The 20009-nt window shown below is 43.2% G+C and overlaps 1 protein-coding gene across 1 annotated transcript in view; it reads left to right on the top strand.

Annotated features, from left to right (window-relative positions):
• The window catches only part of ZFAT (zinc finger and AT-hook domain containing), a 399551-nt gene that overhangs the window by 360163 nt on the left and 19379 nt on the right, over nucleotides 1-20009 (top strand). Inside the window, 1 exon segment of the mRNA XM_077493855.1 lies at nucleotides 7981-8099. Coding sequence (XP_077349981.1) covers nucleotides 7981-8099 — 119 coding nt within the window.

Here is a 20009-nt window from a genome sequence, read left to right as displayed (position 1 = left end):
ACAGGCCCCTCCCCTATGTGCCTTGATCACTTCTTATTGCTTGCTAAAAAAAATGGAGTCTAGTGAAGTGGGAACGGTTATATGGTGTGCTCTGTGGACAGCCCTAGCAAGTTTTTTTTTTTTTGCCAGTGTCCAATCCCATTGAAGTAAGGTGCTCATGGTCTATTAATATAAGTCCTATACTGTACTCCAAGGTAAAGAATTTACAGGCTAGTCCAAATTCCTATAATAGTGAGGAGTTTCCATCCTGTTTTTATTGTTGTCTGCCTTTTTTTTTTTTTTAACACTCACAACTCTCCCCTTCCAGTTTCCGCTAATACTACTCAATACTAACTTTGAGCGGAAAAATAGAAACCGCGAAGGAAGGGGAAATTGGTACAGTATATAAATAATAATGGTGCGCATAGTTCACCATAGAGAAATATTAGGATTATAATGGCATGTTTTTTTTTTAAGGACAGGCTTACAGCAGACTAAATTATAGTAATATGACCCTCTAAAGAGATGTAACTTTAAATATTTAGGAGAAAAATGGTTCTCCTGACTGTACTTGGGCTCCAAATGCGTATATGTGATAATATATACATTACAAAGGCAGATATCCGTCAACTGTTACAATACGCAGGCAGCAAATGAGACTCACTACAATATGCTGACAGAAAATGGCCAATTGTGACAATATGTAGGAAACAAGAGAACAAATGTGACAGTGTGTGGGCAATAAACAGGCACTTGTGACACTATATGGCAAAACATTCCTTACACACCCCCCATCCTCAGCAACCCCCCCCCCCAATCTAGTAAAACTCCCCACAAACAATCCCCCCTTTTCCCAGCAACACCCCACATTCTAGTAAAACACTGACCAGACCTTAGAGATAAAGTGGTGCCCAGTAAAGGGAGGGGAGTTCTCTTTAGCTTTCCATTGGCTCTGTGACAGGGTTGCCAAGAGTGGTTCTGCAGTACTGGGGGTAATGCAGTAAGTACACCACTTTACTAAATGATGTCACTGGTCTCTAGTGACTGGACAGACAGCGTGATACAAGAGATGGTCAGAGACTGTGGACAATGATACAAGAGATGGTCAGAGACTGTGGACATGATACAAGAGATGGTCAGAGACTGTGGACATGATACAAGAGATGGTCAGAGACTGTGGACAATGATACAAGAGATGGTCAGAGACTGTGGACAATGATACAAGAGATGGTCAGAGACTGTGGACAATGATACAAGAGATGGTCAGAGACTGTGGACAATGATACAAGAGAATGGTCAGAGACTGTGAACAATGATACAAGAGATGGTCAGAGACTGTGAACAATGATACAAGAGATGGTCAGAGACTGTGAACAATGATACAAGAGATGGTCAGAGACTGTGGACAATGATACAAGAGATGGTCAGAGACTGTGGACAATGATACAAGAGATGGTCAGAGACTGTGGACAATGATACAAGAGATGGTCAGAGACTGTGGACAATGATACAAGAGAATGGTCAGAGACTGTGAACAATGATACAAGAGATGGTCAGAGACTGTGGACAATGATACAAGAGATGGTCAGAGACTGTGGACAATGATACAAGAGATGGTCAGAGACTGTGGACAATGATGCAAGAGATGGTCAGAGACTGTGGACAATGATACAAGAGATGGTCAGAGACTGTGGACAATGATGCAAGAGATGGTCAGAGACTGTGGACATGCTTTAGGAGATTCTGAAAATGCTATAGGAGTTGTTGCAGACTGGGCACATGTTTCGGGAGACAGTCATAGACTGGAGACATATTACATGACAGTGCTAGAAATCAACGCTATAAAAGACAATAGGGAAAAAACTAAGTCTGCATTCACACCTGAGTGTTTCGTTTTCAGGAAGAAAGTCTTGTTTGTTTTACCGCAATTTTTACTGCGTTTTTGCCGTGGTGTTGTACCAGTCAGAAGGTCGTCAATGTAAAAAACAGAAAAACGTCCGTGATCTGCCCAAAAAGAAGCTTGTGTACTTTTTTGAGCTTCAGACGTTTTGCTTCAGGTGACAAAATGCGCTCATATGTGAACAGGTGCCATTGAAATGAGTGAGATTTGGCTTGTTGGGCGTTTTTTGTGTGTTTTACGAACTGAAAACGCTCAGGTGTGAATGCAGCCTTGTTTCTGCAGGGGCCCTGAGGGTTGCACAAAAAAGTGCCAAAGGGCTGCAGGTTTGGGCACCAGGGATCAAATGTTTTGATTGGATGCATTCTTAATGATGTCACTGGTCTCTAGTGAATAGATAGCCTGCACTCTTAGTGATGTCACTAGTCTCCAGTAAATGTATAGGCTGCACACTCAACGATGTCACTGGTCTCCGGTATAAGGATAGGTTGTGTTCTCAGTGGTGTCACTGGTCTTCATTGTATTTATGAGCTGCGTTCTGCATGATATCACTAGTTTCTAGTGAATAGATGGGATCGTATTTCAGTGACAATCAGCGGTCTATGCAGGCTGCATTCTCGATGATGCGGTCGGTAGTGAATAGATGACCTGTACTTTCAGCGATGCCGCTGATCTCCAGTGAACAGATTTGTATGCCAATTTACCTACAGCAAAGAGGCGCAGACCTTTTGAGTAAAGTACCGTATACATTGTTCTCCTATATGGTTACCTACATAACTATCAGCATTACTTTTGAAAGCTTCCATAATTAATCCCGCTTTAATTAATCACCTTGCCGCGGTTTGATGTGAATTTTGTGAACTTGGCATTATTTTTAGGAATCTCAAGTGGCTGAAATCAGTAGGAATTTTCTGTAAGTGATTAAATGTAATCACTTGAAGCTGCTGAAGTGCCGGCATTTGCTGTGCCATTAAAAGTCTGTTTATTAGCAGGCGATAACTTGCAGAGGCGTGTGGTGTGCCGGGTATTGTTCCTGGAATTTGAAATGTAAAATGTTATCATTTGGGGTGTTTTATCTGCTTTTTCCTGAAAAGTTTTCCTACTAACTTAAAGTGGTTGTAAACCCTTACAAACCACTTTGACCTACAGGTAAGCCTAGATTAAGGCTTACCTGTAGGTCCAAGAAATATCTCCTAAACCTACACGGTTTAGGAGATATTTACATAAAGACAGCCACCGCTGTCTACAGCGCATGCGCACTGGGCAGGCCGCAGATTGCAGCGATATGCCGCAAGTGTCGGCTCCCTGCACATGCGCGGGAGTGACGTCATCGCTGCTCCGGTGAATCACAGCGCCGGAGCAGCGAGACCCAGAAGTCACTCCGGGATCCATGGCAGCGGCAGACATGAAGACGGAGGACCGATTCGGGGGCTTCGTTCTCGGGTAAGTTATTCATAATGAGCTAGTATGCTCATTATGCCTTTGCCTTGCAGGTTGTCCCCCCCCCCCCCCCCCCTCCATGGGCTTACAACCACTTTAAAGAAAACCTGTCAGCCATTATAAAGGGGGCCTGCATTTAAACAGTGAAGATTTGCTATGTTATAGTGAACATTTAGAACTGTTAATTGTGCCTAAGCATTACCCCAAAATATTTTTTTTCTTTTGCCTTTTGGATATCACCTGTACCTTTTAGCTGCATAACTGTGTATCTGCAGCGTGAGATCATATAAGGTACTGCTGCCTATGACTGCTAGTCTCGGGAAATGTGGAGTGAGATTTGGTGATGTCACTACTGTGCTGCTCACTGTTCTCCTTTCTGGAGGGTAGCGGTACCTGAGGATTAGAGCTGCATGATTAATCGCTAAGAATCGCTATTGCGATTTTTTTTTTTTCCCCGTTGCAATCTTGAAAAAAGTATTTCCAGATTCTTTCTATGCAGAGAGTTCTCTCTGCTCTGCTGAAGCCGACAGCTTTCTGGAGGGTAGTGGTACCTGAGGATTAGAGCTGCACGAAATCGTTAAGAATCGCTATTGCGTTTTTTTTTTTTTTTTTTTCCCCGTTGCGATCTTGAAAAAAATATTTCCAGATTCTTTCTATGCAGAGAGTTCTCTCTGCTCTGCTGAAGCCGACAGCTGTCAAAAGAAAGGAAGAAAAAAAAAATGGGCAGTCTGCCAAGAATCACAACATTCTTTAGCAATGGAACCAAGTCTAAAAATGTAACAATTTGTCAAAGGAATAGACTTCAGTGTGTAAATGAGGAAAGTTTAACCACTTAAACCTTTTGTTGGTTTCAAATTAAAATATATATATTTTTTGGAAGAAAATTACTTAGAACCCCTAAACATTATATATATTGTTTTTTGTAGAGACCCTAGAGCAGTGATGGCAAACCCTGGCACCCCAGATGTTTTGGAACTACAGCTCAACTACACTGCAGAGTGCATGAGAATCATGGGGAATGTAGTTCCAAAGCATCTGGGGTGCCAAGGTTCTCCATCACTGCCCTGGAGAATAAAATGGTGGTTGTTGCAATATTTAATGTCGTGTTGTCTTTCAAATGCAATTGTTTTTTTTTTAAAAATTACTTTAATGAATAAAAAAAAACGAACCAGTAAAGTTAGTCCAGTTTTTTTATATAATGTAAAAGATTTTATGTCGTGAGAATTGTGAGTGAATCGTTATCTTATTTCTAAGCAAAAAAAAAAATTGTGATTCTCATTTTGGCCAGAATTGTGCAGCTCTACTGGGGATCTATATAAAAAAAAAAAAAAAACTTTTCACACTCACTTTTTAAGTCTGTACTAATAAACTAGTAAGGTGGAGCAGAAAGAGTGACCAACTTTATACAATAATACAAATACGATAGTGCCACGCTCGCAATATTCCAGGATTGGACAACAATATGGAAACGCTACGTGATTTGCCAAGATTATAATGCTCCGATTCACACAGCTGGTGTTGTAAAATTGTGGTTTGACGAGCATGCAGACGAGGTCTCACGCCTTCCCTGGGTGCCGGACCGCAATATTATAGAGCCAATATGGTGCATTTTGGAGAACAAAGTTCAGGGTCATTCTCCGCCCCAGAAATGGAACGATTTTGCATTAAGAGTGATATCAGATCCCATTATTCACCATTTCACTATTTGTCAATTCCCAGGAGAATGCAGGCTGTCTTGGATGCCAAGGGCGGTCCAACACCATATTTGATTACAATTTCCTTCTTTTACCTGGTGTTTCCATAATTTTGTCCAACCCCTTCTACATGAACAAGTGAATATTACTGTGTCGGTGCTGCTAACTGGGATAGGAGAGACTCTGCGTTGGACACGGATCAAGCAAAAAGTCCCACCCTATGCGTTATGTCAGCGGTGACTTCATCAAGAAGTCCAGAGTGAAGTCTCTCCTATGTTTTGACCGTAATGCGGAGCTCCACCCAGAAGGGGAAGCTCCGCTTGTTTGTCTCCCCCACCTGCCACCTTTAGCACCTTTTGGGGGAGAGCGGGTACCTGGTTTTGACAGTTTGGGCCCCCTCCTCCTTCACCCACAACCAGCCCATTCACAGAGCGCAGCGTGCTTCTCGTATGTGCACTAGGGTACCGTCTGAAGCCGCTAGGCTTCACTGACGGTTATGCTTAGTGCAGATGACAGTTGGCAGCACCTGATAGCCAAATGAAAAACCGGCTCGGATGAGGACACCACTGGATTCTTGGACAGGTAAATGTCCTAATATTAATAGTCAGCAACTACAGTATTAGCTGCTTTTTTTTTGAAGGAACCTGGAGCTCCTCTTTAAAGGTCCATATTTGAAAGGTGAGCAGCCATCTTGTGGTTCTTGGTGGTGGATTTCACTTCATGTACAATATCTCAAAAAAGTGAGTACACCCCTCACATTTTTGTAAATATTTTATATCTTTTCATGTGACAACACTGAATAAATGACACTTTGCTACAATGTAAAGTAGTGAGTGTACAGCTTGTATAACAGTGTAAAATTTGCTGTCCCCTCAAAATAACTCAACACACAGCCATTAATGTCTAAACCACTGGCAACAAAAGTAAGTACACCCCTAAGTGAAAATGTCCAAATTGGGCCCAATGTTTCAATATTTTGTGTGGCCACCATTATTTTCCAGCACTGCCTTAACCCTCTTGGGCATGGAGATCACCAGAGCTTCACAGGATGCCACTGGAGTCCTCTTCCCCTCCTCCATGACGACATCACGGAGCTGGTGGATGTTAGAGACCTTGCGCTTCTCCACCTCCCCTTTGAGGATGCTCCACAGATGCTCAATAGGGTTTAGGTCTGGAGACATGCTTGGCCAGTCCATCACCTTTTCCCTCAGCTTCTTTAGCAATGCAGTGGTCATCTTGGAGGTGTGTTTGGGGTCGTTATTATGTTGGAAAACTGCCCTGCAGCCCAGTCTCCGAAAGGAGAGGATCGTGCTCTGCTTCAGTTTGTCACAGTACATGTTGGCATTCATGGTTCCCTCAATAAAACGGAAGCTCCCTCACTCATGCAGCCCCAGACCATGACATTCCCACCACCATGCTTGACTGTAGGCAAGACACACTTGTCTTTGTACTCCCCACCTAGTTGCCACCACACACACACACTTGGTGTGAACTTTGTCTCATCAGACCACAGGACAAGGTTCCAGTAATCCATGTCCTTAGTCTGCTTGTCTTCAGCAAACTGCGGGCTTTCTTGTGCATCATCTTTAGAAGAGATTTCCTTCTGTGAGGACAGCCATGCAGACCAATTTGATGCAGTGTGCGGCGTATGGTCTGAGCACTGACAGTCTGACTCCCCACCCCTTCAACTGCTGCAGCAATGCTGGCGTCACTCATAGATCTATTTCCCAAAGACAACATATGGATATGACGCTGAGCACGTGCACTCAACTTCTTTGATCGACCGTGGCGAGGCCTGTTCTGAGTGGAACCTGTCCTGTTAAACTGTTGTATGGTCTCAGCTACCATGCTGCAACTCAGTTTCAGGGTCTTGGCAATCTTCTTATAGCCTAGGCCATCTTTATGTAGAGCAACAATTCTTTTTTTCAGATCCTTAAGAGAGTTCTTTGCCATGAGATGCCATATTGAACTTCCAGTGACTAGTATGAGAGAGTGAGAGCGATAACACCAAATTTAACACACCTGCTCCCCATTCACACCTGAGACCTTGTAATACTAATGGATCACATGACATCGGGGAGCGAAAATTGCTAATTGGGCCCAATTTGATCAAGCGTGTGTGCTTGATCAGCTTCCGTGGACTGCAGAGGTGACAATAGGAGCTGATGTCTCATTCACTTACACTCACACAGGGGGCTTAAAAAAGCTAAAGATAAAATAATACAAAAAAAGGAAAAAAATGAAAGCCCTCGCCCTCTTAGCCAGAAAAACCTCTTGTGTGCCAGCTGATCTTCATTTTTACTTAGGTCTTGATTTCCATAACATTTGGGCTCCCATTCCAACATCCTCCTGCACAATAATAATGCACGGGGACAGAGAGGTGTGAATGAGCCCTCAGTAGTGATGGAAAATGCCATTTCATCATAATGGCTGGGCTCACCCCATATTAATAAGCTGGAGAAAAAAAATCTCCATACATAAACCATTCGCCTTTTCTATAATAATGGGCTACTGAATAGATGTATGTAGACGATAGCCGTAGCATCGCTATCCTGCATCACTCATTCCTGTTTCAGTAATGAAAGCCACAAGTGTTTTCATGTGTGAATGGCAGAAAACTATTCACGTCTCAGCATTGCTTCATTATTTTCCCAGCTCTAGAACATGTAATTAATCTTTTAAATAAATTGTGGTTTGTGAGGGGAGGGGGGTGAGGAGAATTGGTAATTAGCTATTTTGTTATGTTTGTTAGTTTTAGGTGCTGTTCTCTCTTAGACCTTGACATTTCGTAGGTGTTTTATATTCCCCTTTTTATGATTGCATTGTTACAATTATGTCTACATTGAATCTAAACATTATTTCTTATGCTGGGTATTAGAAATATAATAGAGGTGTGATTTTTCTGCCATTTTAATCAAGTCGTTTTAAATGATAAAAAAAACTGAGAGTTTTCCTTTCTGTGTTTCCTAGGTGGTATCAAGTGCCCGGTGTGTAGTTTTGTGTACAGCACCAAATGGGAGTTCAACAGACATCTGAAGAGCAAGCATGGACTGAAATTGGTTGAAAATGGCAAGGAAACGGGGTGGGAGGTAAGAATGGTGTATGCACTTTTAAGGAATATCGAGAAATTCTGTATAGAAATAATAGATAATTGCTTTGTAATATATATGTATATATATATATATATATATATATATATATATATATAATATACACACACAGTACTCAGCATAAATGAGTACACCCCATCAGAAAACCTTTCCTTTCAACGTTTTCTGTGGGGCACTATACTACAAATTACTCCCACAAATGCGGGCCATTGATTGCAACCGAAATGTATTAATTTGCACACGCAAAAAAAAGGTATTTTTTTCTAACAAATTCATTCAAGATCATGTTGAAAAAATGAATACACCCCATTGAAAGTCTTAGGAGCAAAGCTACATTTTACACAACAAAATCCTAATTAACAAAAATTCAACTACAGGTGAGTCTAATTATTAATTAAACAGATGTCCCGTAGACAGTTGATTATAGAAGGTAGATTACTTAAAGCGGTTGTATACCCGCTAATGTTTTTTTTTTTTTTTACCTCCTGCAAAGGAAAAGGCATAATGAGCTAGTATGCACCGCATACTAGCTCATTATGAAATACTTACCTTAGAACGAGGCCCCGACATCTGGCCCGATCCACGCCGAGGGAGCTGACATGCTCCCTCTGCGTTTCTTCCAGGTATTGCGGCTCCGGCGCTGTGAGTGGCCAGAGCCGCCATATCGTCACTCCTGTGCATGCGCACGGGAGATTTCATCCCGGCCGGGTCCGGCCACTGCCGGGCTTTCAGCCGAGAATCCCCTTGTGCGCATGCGCCGCTGCAGTCAGCGGCGCATACCGAGGGGAATATGTCCTAAACCGTATAGGTTTAGGAGATATTTTTTTTTACCTACAGGTAAGCCTTATTATAGGCTTTCCTGTAGGTAAAAGTAAAAAAAATGAGTTTACAACCACTTTAACAAAGAAAACCCCTTCCCTTGCCATGCTGTCAGCAATGGCACCACATGGAAGAGAAATGTCACAAGGCCTGAGAAAGAGAAAATAATTTCTTAACACAAGAAAGGTGAAGGCTATAAGGAGATCAGCAAAGCTTTACTTATGAGTCAGAATACTTAAAATGTAACAAAGCTGAAACTGCAACCATCTCAGAGACATCCAGGCCATCTGCAGAAGTTACCACCTTGACAGAAGCGTCTTCTGATGAGAAGGGTTGAAGAAAATGGCTATGCAAGTTCACTGCAGATAACTAGTAGAAGTAGAATGCCAAGCTGGGGTGATTGTTTCCCGTGACACAATACGGCGTACACTGCAGAGGAATGGCATGCATGGGTGTCATCCACCAAGGAAGCCCATGCACAAAAAAGCCTGCCTAGAATGTGTCAGGACCCATGCTGAAAAAGAAGACGTCTACTGGGACTCTACTCTGGAGTGATGAGAGCAAGATAAATGTTTTTGGAATTGATGGCTTTAAAATTGTATGGCGTCTCAAAGGTGAGGAGTACAAAGGAAAATGCATGGTGCCTATCGTGAACCATGGTGGTGGCAGTGTCCTTCTGTGGGGCTGCATGAGTGCTGCCGGTTCGGGGAGCTAAATTTCATTGATGGTATTATGAATTCACAGATGTACTGCTCTATATTGATAGAGAAGATGCTACCATCACTCTGTGCCCTTGGTCATCGTGCACTTTTTCAACATGACAATGATCCAAAACACACATCTAAGGTCCCTGTTGAATTTCTGAAGAAGAACAGGGTGAAAGTGATTCCGTGGCCAAATATGTCTCCTGATCTGAACCTAATCGAACGCCTATCGGGAATTCCGTAGAGACAAGTTGAACATCACTCTCCGTTTAGAAAGAGGTTGTTCTTGAAGAATGGAAAAAGATAAATGTTGCAATATGTCCCCAACCTGTTCATTTCATGCCTAGAAGACTTGGTGCTGTCCTTACAAATCATGGAGGTCTTACAAAATACTAGATGTAGTAGTTCTTGTTGTTGTGGGGTGTATTCATTTTTGCATCAATTAATTTGAGTAAAACTAAAGATTTTGTAATCAAAGTTATATTATTAAACTTTAATGTAATGAACTAAACAAATGTTCTATAAAACTCCTGTGTCAACATTTTGGAAATTGTTCTTGTGTTCATTCAGATATTGATTAAAAAATCTTACTTTTCAAAAGGGGTGTACTAATTTATGCTGAGCACTGTATATATACAGTTGTGCTCAAAAGTGTGCATGCCCTGGCATAAATCGTGACATTTTGCCATTGATATTGAAAATATTACTGATTAGGACACATTTTGATTTAAGGCTAGTGTTTATATGAAGCCATTTATTTTCACATAGTTGTTTGAGTCCTTTTTAAATCATAATAACAGAAATCACCCAAATGACCCTGATCAAAAGTTTACATCCCTAGTAATGTTTGGCCTTGGTACAGACACAGAAGGTGACACACACAGGTTAAAATGGCAATTAAAGGTTAATTCTCCACATCTGTGGCTTTTAAAAATGCATATAGTGTCTGTGTATAAGTAGTCAAAGAGTTTGTTAGGTCTCACGTGGACATGCTAGATACTGAGCCATGGTGAGCAGAAAATAACTGTCAAAAGACCCTGCATAACAAGGTAATGGAACTTTATTAAGATGGAAAAGTATATAAAAAGATACAGGCTGCTCTGGAAAATAACAGTGTGGTTGTTTCAAGGAGCATAGTATGATGATGCTTGAACAAAATTAACTGCATGCTTGAGTTGCCAAAAAGAAGCCTTTACTGTGCCAATGCCACAAAAAAGCCTGTTTACAATATGCCCAAGAACACCTTGACGTGCCTCACACTTCTGGCACACTGTAAACTGGAGTGACGAGACCAAAACAGTGTTTTATGGTCACAAACATAAGCTCTTTGTTTGAAGAGGGGTCAACAGCAACTAGAATGCCATCCCTCTGTGAAACATGGTGGCTCACTGATGTTTTGGGGTGTGTGAGCACCCCAGGAATCTGGGGTGGCACAGGGAATCTTGAGAAAATTTATGACAAGAGGAATGCACCAAGTTATCAGAAAATACTGGCAGACAATTTGTTTTCTTCTGTATGAAAGCTGCGCATGGGACGCTCTTGAACTTTTCAGCACGACAATGACCCTAAGCATAAGGCTAAGTTGACCCTCTAGTGGTTACAGCAGAAAAAGATGAAGGTTCTGGAGTGGCCATCACAGTCTCCTGACCTTAATATCATGAAGCCACTCTGGGGAGATCACAAACGTGCGGCTCCTGCAAGGCAACCAAAGATTTTGCATGACCTGGAGGCATTTTGGGAAGATGAATGGGCAGCTATACCACCTGCAAGAATTTGGGGCCTCATAGACTATTACAAAAGACTGCACGCTGTCATTAATGCTAAGGAGGGCAATACACAGTATTAAGGACTAAGGGGATGCAGACTTGTGAACAGGGGGCATTTAAATTGCTTACTTGTTACCATGTTTTTGTTGATTGTGTCATTCTGTTATCGCCTACAGTTACAGAATATGGATCCCATAAGAAATAAAAGAAATGTGTTGTGCCTGCTTACTCATGTTTTCCTTAAAAATGGTGCATACTGTATATTACCAATTCTCCAAGGGTATGCAAACTTTTCATGGATTTTTTTCTGAAGGATGTTGGCTCAAACTTGTCTTGCATACACACGGTCACACAAAGTTGGTTGGAAATTACAACTGTCAAGATCTCAAATTTTGTGTGATGGAAATTCCTATGGAATTTCCGACAACAAGGTCCTGTCACACATTTTCCATCGGAAAATCCTATCGGGTGTACGGGGCATTGTACATGTATGCTTTTTTTAATGCAAGCATTGTAAATTAAAAGTGGAAGGCAAGTCAAAACCTAACTAAGCTTAAATCTATTCTCATCCCCATTCTTATGCCTTGTACACACGGTCGGACATTCTGACCACAAAATCCGTTGGATTTTTTCTGACGGATTTTATCCAAAACTTGTGTTGCATACACACGGTCGCACAAAGTTGTCAGAAAATCTGATCGTTCTGAACAAAGTGACGTAAAACAAGTATGTCAGGACTATAAACAGGCCAGTAGCCAATAGCTTTCGTCTTAATTTATTCTGAGCATATGTGGCACTTTGTCCGTCGGAATTGTCTACACACAATCGGAATTTATGCGATCGGATTTTGCGGTCGGAAAATTTTAGATCCTGCTCTCAAACTTTGTGTGTCGGAAAATCCGACAGAAAAAGTCCGATAGAGCCCACACACGGTCGGATTTTCGGACAACATAATCCGATCAGACTTTTTCCATCGGAATTTCCAACCGTGTGTACAAGGCATAAGCCTGTTCAATCTACCCTGTAAAAGAAAAGATGTCTAAGCTTACTAATTCTGAAGCCGCTCTGGTCCGGTCACATAACCTCTCCAGCACTGGCTGATTGTTAACAATGGCTGCACAACCTTGGCAAGGGCGTCACCCATAGGCTTACTGTGGGGCATCTTTTGGCTGTCCCCCCTCTACACTGAAGCCGATCTGACCGGACCGGAGCGGTTTCAGAATAGGTAAGTATAGACATCTTTCCTTTCACAGGGTAGAGAGAATAGGCTTACAATAGGGGTGGGAGTAGATTTACGTTTGACTGGAATTGCACTTTAAGCTACTAGGAAAAACAGTGCAAAGGAGCCAGTCAGTTGTACTGCAATGCTTGTGTTCCAACAAGGGACGTGCTGATAGGAGGAGAGAACAGAGTGACAGAGACATGAACTTATTATTCTGTCGGAGGGACAAGACCTGTAATGCCGTGTACACACGACTGGGCTTTCCGGCAGAAAAGGTCAGACGGAATTATTTCATCGGATAGTCCGATCGTGTGTGAGCTTCAGCAGACTTTTTTTTTTTTTTTTTTAATTCTGACGGACCTAGAAATAGAACATATTTTAAACCGTTCCGACGGAATCAATTCCTATCGGGAAAAACGCATGTATGCTAGTCCGAGGGACCAAATACGACACGAGGGCAGCTATTGGCTACTGGCTATTGAACTTCCTTTTCTAGTCCCGTCATACGTCATCGCACTCGAAACGAAACGGACTTTGGTGTGATCGTGTGTAGGCAAGTCCCTTCGGTCGGAACTCCGTCGGAAAGACCGTCAGAGTTTATTCTGACGGAAAGTCCAGTCGTGTGTACGCGGCATCAGTATAATTGAAAGTTTTAATACCCCCAACCTCACGTCTAAACTGCTTGCAAGAATCTGCATTCCGTAAAGAAAATATGAATATGCCTGAATGAAATCATATATATATATATATATATGTGCAGTATACCAAAATACATGTACAGTGACTCACCAAAAAATTTATTTGTGCTAATAACATGTGAAAGAGACCAATGCTACGAATAATGCTTTAAAAAAATAACAGTGAATAATATTCTAAAACTCGTATAAAGTGACCAGTGCTGCAAAACATAAATAATTAGGTGTCCTTATTACAGTGTTCCAAACACTTATGCCGCGTACACACGAGCGGACTTTCCGGCAGACTAGGTCTGACGGACTTTTGGCGGAGTTCCGACGGACTTTCCGAACGAACGGACTTGGCCACACACAATCACATCAAAGTCCGGGGGATTGGAACGTGATGACGTACGACCGGACTAGAATAAGGAAGTTCATAGCCAGTAGCCAATAACTGCCCTAGCGTCGGTTTTTGTCTGTCGGACTAGCATACACATGAGCGGATTTCTCGATAGGAACCGGGTCTGGCGGAGTTCTGGAAAAAAAAAAAGTGAAACATGTTCTATTTCTAAAGTCCGTCAGATTTTTGGACAGCAAAGGTCCGATGGAGCCCACACAAGATCGAATTGTCCGCCGGATTCGTTCCGTCGGACCTTTGCTGTCAAAGTCCAGTCATGTGTACGCAGCATAAGACCCCATGTGTCCACACTAAGACCTCATACACACTATTCGATTTTCTGCAGATTTTTGTCTTCAGATTTACCAAAACCATATAATATGAGGTCAAACCTTAAGAGTTTCAATTTGTATTCAGTCAGTGCACTACATGGTTTTGGTAAATCTGAAGACAAAAATTAGCAGAAAATCGAATTGTGTGTATTGGAGATTGGGGCCTTAGAATCCTTGGTATGGAGCTGCTGTGAAAACGTTTATTTTTTGGTGTTCCAACAGAAGAGAATTCCACAAGTTCATGCTTTATGCCCGGTGTCTCCACACGTGCCCCCTCTTATTGCTTCACTCACCAGAAAATCTCTTCCCTCAAGGGGGTAGCAAGCATTCACAGCACCACCTGGCTGTATATGTATGTCCAGGACCAGCCCTAGGGTTTTTCTCCTTATCCTTACGTCCACTGTCCCAGCAGTCTCAAACATGCATAAAAATAGCAAAAACAGGCTCCATAGCGTAATACTGTAGACCACGGTTTATTAAAATAAGCAGTATTGCACTTACATTTACTTTAAAATCAACCAGCATAAAAAAAAGAACAGGAAGTCCAGAGCGCGATGCGTTCCACAGACCCGAAAACCGGAAGTGAGGCAATGATGCTGTAGCTCCTCCCTACTTGTTTCGTCACAGCGACGTCATAAGGGGAAAACGCCCTAGGGCTGGTCCTGGACATCCATACACATTTACAGGGTGCTGTAAATTCTGGCTACCCCCTTGAGGGGAAAGATTTCTGGGAGGTAAAGCAATAAGAGGGGGGCACATGTGGAGACACCGGGCACACCACATGATCTTGTGGAATTCTCTTCTGTCGCAACACCGAAAATAAGTGTTTTCACAGCAGCACCTTACTAAGGACTCTTAGAGGGAGATTTACTAAAGCTGGTGCATGAAAAATCTGGTGCAGTTCTGCATAGAAACCAATCAGCTTCCAGGTTTTATTGTCGTAGCCTGGCTGCTATGCACACCTGCACCGGATTCTTTGTGCTCCAGTTTCAGTAAATCTCCCCCTTAGTGTGGACACATGATGTTTGGAACACTGTAATAAGGATGCAATATTAATTGTCATCTTTTAACCGCATAGGATTTATTATTTGAGGCACTGGTCACTTTATATGAACTTTGTAAATATTAGTTACAAGATGTAATATCCATTGTTGTTTTTTCAATCACATAAGGATTTATGTTTTGCAGCATTGGTCACTTTATATGCTTTTAGGAATATTATTGGTTGTCTTTTTTTTTTTTTTTTTTTTTTAAAGCACTGGTCACTTTCACATGTTATTAGCACAAATTAATTTTATTGAGAGTCACTGTACATGGATTTTGGTACACTGCTTATACAGTGCCTTGCAAAAGTATTCACCCCCCCCCCCTCCCCGTCACTTTTTGTGTTTTGTTTTGACTCACAACCTGGAATTAACATGGAGTGTTTGAGGATTTGCATTATTTATTTTACAGAACACGCCCACAACTTTAGGGCGGCACAGTGGTGTAGTGGTTAGCACTCTCACCTAGCAGTAAGAAGGGTCGCTGGTTCACATCCCAACCACGACACTACCTGCCTGGAGTTTGCATGTTCTCCCTGTGCCTGCGTGGGTTTCCTCCGGGTACTCCGGTTTCCTCCCACACTCCAAAGACATGCAGGTAGGTTAATTGGCTTCTGTCCAAAAATTGGCCCTAGTATATGAATGGGGACCTTGGATTGTGGGCTCCTTGAGGGTAGGGACCGATGTGAGTGTGCAATGTACAGGGATAGGGACAATTGTAGACACTCACTCAGGTTGAACTGGATGGACTGGTGTCTTTATTCAACCTTACTAACTATGAAACTTTGAGGATTTTTATTTATTTATTGTGAAGCAAACAACAAATAGGACAAAATAACAGAAAAAGTCAATGTGCATAACTATTCACCCCCCTAAAGTCAATATTTTGCAGACCACCTTTTGTGGCTATCACAGCTCCAAGTCACTTTGGATAAGTTTCTATGAGCTTGCCACATCTTACCACTGGGATTTATGCCCATCCCCTTGCAAAACTGCTCCTTCAAGTTGGATGGTTTGAGCTTGTGAACAGCAGTCTTTAAGTCTGACCACATATTTTCTATTGGATTGAGGTCTGGGCTTTGACTAGACCATTCAACACATTTGCATATTTCCCCTTAAACCACTCAAGTGTTGCTTTAGCAGTGTGTTTGGGGTCATTGTCCTGCTGGAAGGTGAACCTCCGTCCTAGCCTCTAATCACACACAGAGTGGTACAGGCTTTGCTGAAGAATATACCTGTATTTAGCACCATCCATCTTTCCCTCAACTCTGACCAGTTTCCCATCCCTGACTGCTAAAAAACACCCCCACAGCATGATGCTGCCACCACCATGTTTCACAGTGGGGATGGTGTTCTTTGGGTGATGTGATGTGTTGGGTTTGCGCCAGACATAGCGTTTTCTTTGATGCCCAGAAAGTTAAATTTTAGTCTCATCAGACCAGAGCACCTTCCTCCATACATTTTGGGAGTCTCCCACATGTCTTTTCGCAAACTCAAAATGTGCCACTTTTGTTTTTTTGATGAAAGTAATGACTTTCTTCTGGCCACTCTGCCATAAAGCCCAACTCTATGGAGCGTACGGCTTATTGTCGTCCTATGTACAGATACTCCAGTCTCTGCTGTGAAACTCTGCAGCTCCTCCAGGGTTACCTTAGGTCTCTGTGGTGCCTCTCTGATTAATGCCCTCCTTGCCGGTCTGTGAGTTTTGGTGTGCGGCCGTCTCTTGGCAGGTTTGCTGTTGTGCCATGTTCTTTCCATCTGGTTATAATAGATTTGATGGTGCTCCTAGGGATCATCAAAGATTTGGATTTTTTTTTTTTATAACCTAACCCTGACTTGTACTTCTCAACGACATTGTCCCTTACTTGTTTGGAGAGTTCCTTGGTCTTCATGGCAGTGTTTGGTTAGTGGTGCCTCTTGCTTAGGTGTTGCCGCCTCTGGGGCCTTTCAAAAAGGTGTGTCTATGTAATGACAGGTCATGTGACACTTAGATTGCACACAAGTGGACATCATTTCACTAATTATGCGACTTCTGAAGGTAATTGGTTGCACCAGAGCTTTTTATGGGCTATATAACAAAGGGGGTGAATACATACACACATGCCAATTATCAGTTTTTTATTTCTGAAAAATAGTTTTATTTTTGTATGTTATGTATATATTTATGTATATATTTTTCTAGTTTTACTTCACCAGCTTAGACTGTTGTGTTCTGATCCATCACATATAATTCAGATTTAAAAAACATTGAACCAAAGGCTGTAATGTAACAAAATAGGTAAAAAGCCAAGGGGGTGAATCACTGTATATGATCTGATTAGGCTTAAATATTTTCTTAAGTGCTTTCTAGGCATGCAAATAGCGGCGCCAAACCCACTTTTACATCCAATTATCATTTCTGACCCTACCTCGGTAGTCGGTCACAGTGGAGGCAGCAGCTATAAAAACATATATTATTCTTGTCCATAGTGTGGAATCATACAATACCAATGTGGATGAGCCCCTATTCTTTGTAAACTAGTGAAACAGATTGGCAAAACGGAGCAGAGAAGTTGCTCTCAGCAGCTTAATAAGGTAGGAGACGTGTCGCAGCAGGTTTGAGTCAGTGCCATTTTAATTGTTTGGAGTTCTTCTATTTTAGCCATAGAGGAGGCCTGGGCCAGGGGGCCCATAATGTGATGTGAAGAGAGTTTTGGGTTCTGGCACCGCAGTTGAGCGCTGTAAGGTTGGTGATGAATGTGCAGCCTGTCAGGGTGTTGTCAGATAAGCCGCAGATCTGTGCTACTAAGCAGCATCTGTTTACAGTGATTAATGTGCAGACAATGCATGGAGTAAATGGCACATCAACAGCACTTTGTGTCTAATGGGTAATGGATTGCCTTCTCCTCCACAATGGGGTGTAGGTGTCACTGGACTGGCAGTAACCCAGCACACTTCCTGTGTCGGAGACCTGTTAGCAATGGCGATTTCTTAAAAGGCCAACCACAGTTGAAATACATTTTAGAAAGTTATACATGCCAAAAGGATTTGCATTTCTGTCCATCCAGTGTTGATATTTAGTGTAGGAAATTAATAGGTACCATCGTTTTTCACTGGTATGTGCAATTTTGATTTTGAGGCTTGGCATATTTGGTTATTAGGTCTCATTTCCAAAGGGGATTAGAGACAGTCTGTGAATTCCAGCAGTGGCGGCTTGTGCTCTATCGGTCAGGGAGGGGGTGGCAGATGGACCCCCCCCCTTGCACCAACCCTCACCGTGCAAAATACAGACACACCACTTGGCCGTCAGCTCACTCACCATGTGCTGCCCCCCAGGCTGGCAGGTGAAGGCAGCTTCCCCCCTCAGTCTCCTCTGTGTCCTGGCTCCATCGGTCGGGTTCCCATGCGTCTCCTTGGCATCACGGCGGCTGTACATTTCCTCTCTCCTCCTTCTTCCTCATTGGCCAATAGGATGGCTTTTCCTTTCAGACAAATGGGAAACGGGTCTCCCTACCCTCTTCTTGATTGGCTGTGAGGCGAATCAGTGTGATAATAGGGAATTATCATTCCCTATTGTCACACAACTGAGTGGGCTCAGGGCGCAGTACTCTGTGCCCCGAGCCCACCCTTTTTTGAAGCCTATTAGAGTCTCTGGCTCTAATCAGGTGCATCAAGGGAAAAAAAATCCTCATTGGAATCCATGCGTCCAGCGCCCTGCATGTAGTTTAGAGGGTCGGACGCATGGGTAGAAGAGACGGCGCCACTAATGGACTGCGCCACTGAATTCCGGTGTTTACATTTAGCTGCGACTGCTCTGCCCATGTGAATGTACTAGGGATCTACCGATTATTGGAGCGGCTAATTATCTGGGGCCAATATCCACATTTTTTGAATTATTGGTCAGAAACATACCGATATTACTGATATTGGTCAGACCTCCTCTCCATGTCTCCGCACAGTGCTCGCTGCAGTCTCTGCCAATCTCTGTCAGCGGGCAGCAGAGAGATGACATCATCTCTCACTGACTGCCTTGCATCACCGCTGTTCCCCCCCCCCCCCACAGCAGGGCCACGAAGCACTTGATAGGGCAGATAGATAGTTACGTCATCTTTCACCCCCGCATGTAGAAATTTACCTCCTGCAGGAGGCTGCCAGAAGTAGTGTAAGTTATGACAAGCTGCATCTGGGTGGCAAGTGACAATGACAAGTGACATGCATCTGATGGCAGGTGAAGGTGTCAAGTGATACACTGCATCTGGTGGCAGGTGATGGTGGCAAGTGACATGCTGCATCTGGTGGCAGGTGACTGTGGCAAGTGACACGCTGCATTTGGTGGCAAGTGACACACTGCCTCTGGTGGCAAGTGACACGCTGCATCTGGTGACATGTGGCGGTGGCAAGTGACATGCTGCGTTCTGGTGGCAGGTGACGGTGGCAAGTGACACGCTTTATCTGGTGACATGTGGCGGTGGCAAGTGACACGCTGCGTTCTGGTGGCAGGTGGCGGGGGCAAGTGACACGCTGCATCTGGTGGCAGGTGACGATAGCAAGTGACACGCTGAATCTGGGTGGCAGGTGATGGTGGAAAGTGACATGCTGCATCTGGTGGCAGGTGACGGTGGCAAGTGACACACTGCATCTGGGTGGCAGGTGATGGTGGCAAGTGACACACCGCATCTGGAGTCAAGTGAAGGTGGCAAGTGACATGCTGCATCTGGTGGCAGGTGACAGTGGCAAGTGACACGCTGCATCTGGGTGGCAGGTGATGGTGGCAAGTGACACGCTGCATCTGGTGGCAAGTGAAGGTGTCAAGTGACATGCTACATCTGGTGGCAGGTGACGGTGGCAGGTGATGGTGGCAAGTGACATGCTGTATCTGGTGGCAAGTGAAGGTGGCAAGTGACATGCTGCATCTGGGTGGCAGGTGATGGTGGCAAGTGACATGCTGTA

This window comes from Lithobates pipiens, unplaced genomic scaffold, assembly GCF_037356315.1.
Source record: "Lithobates pipiens isolate NorthernLeopardFrog02 unplaced genomic scaffold, aLitPip1_a1.2 Scaffold_19, whole genome shotgun sequence".
Classification (NCBI taxonomy): Eukaryota; Metazoa; Chordata; class Amphibia; order Anura; family Ranidae; genus Lithobates; species Lithobates pipiens.
The sequence above is the reverse complement of the archived record's forward strand: the minus strand, read 5'-3'. Positions and strand labels throughout refer to the sequence as shown.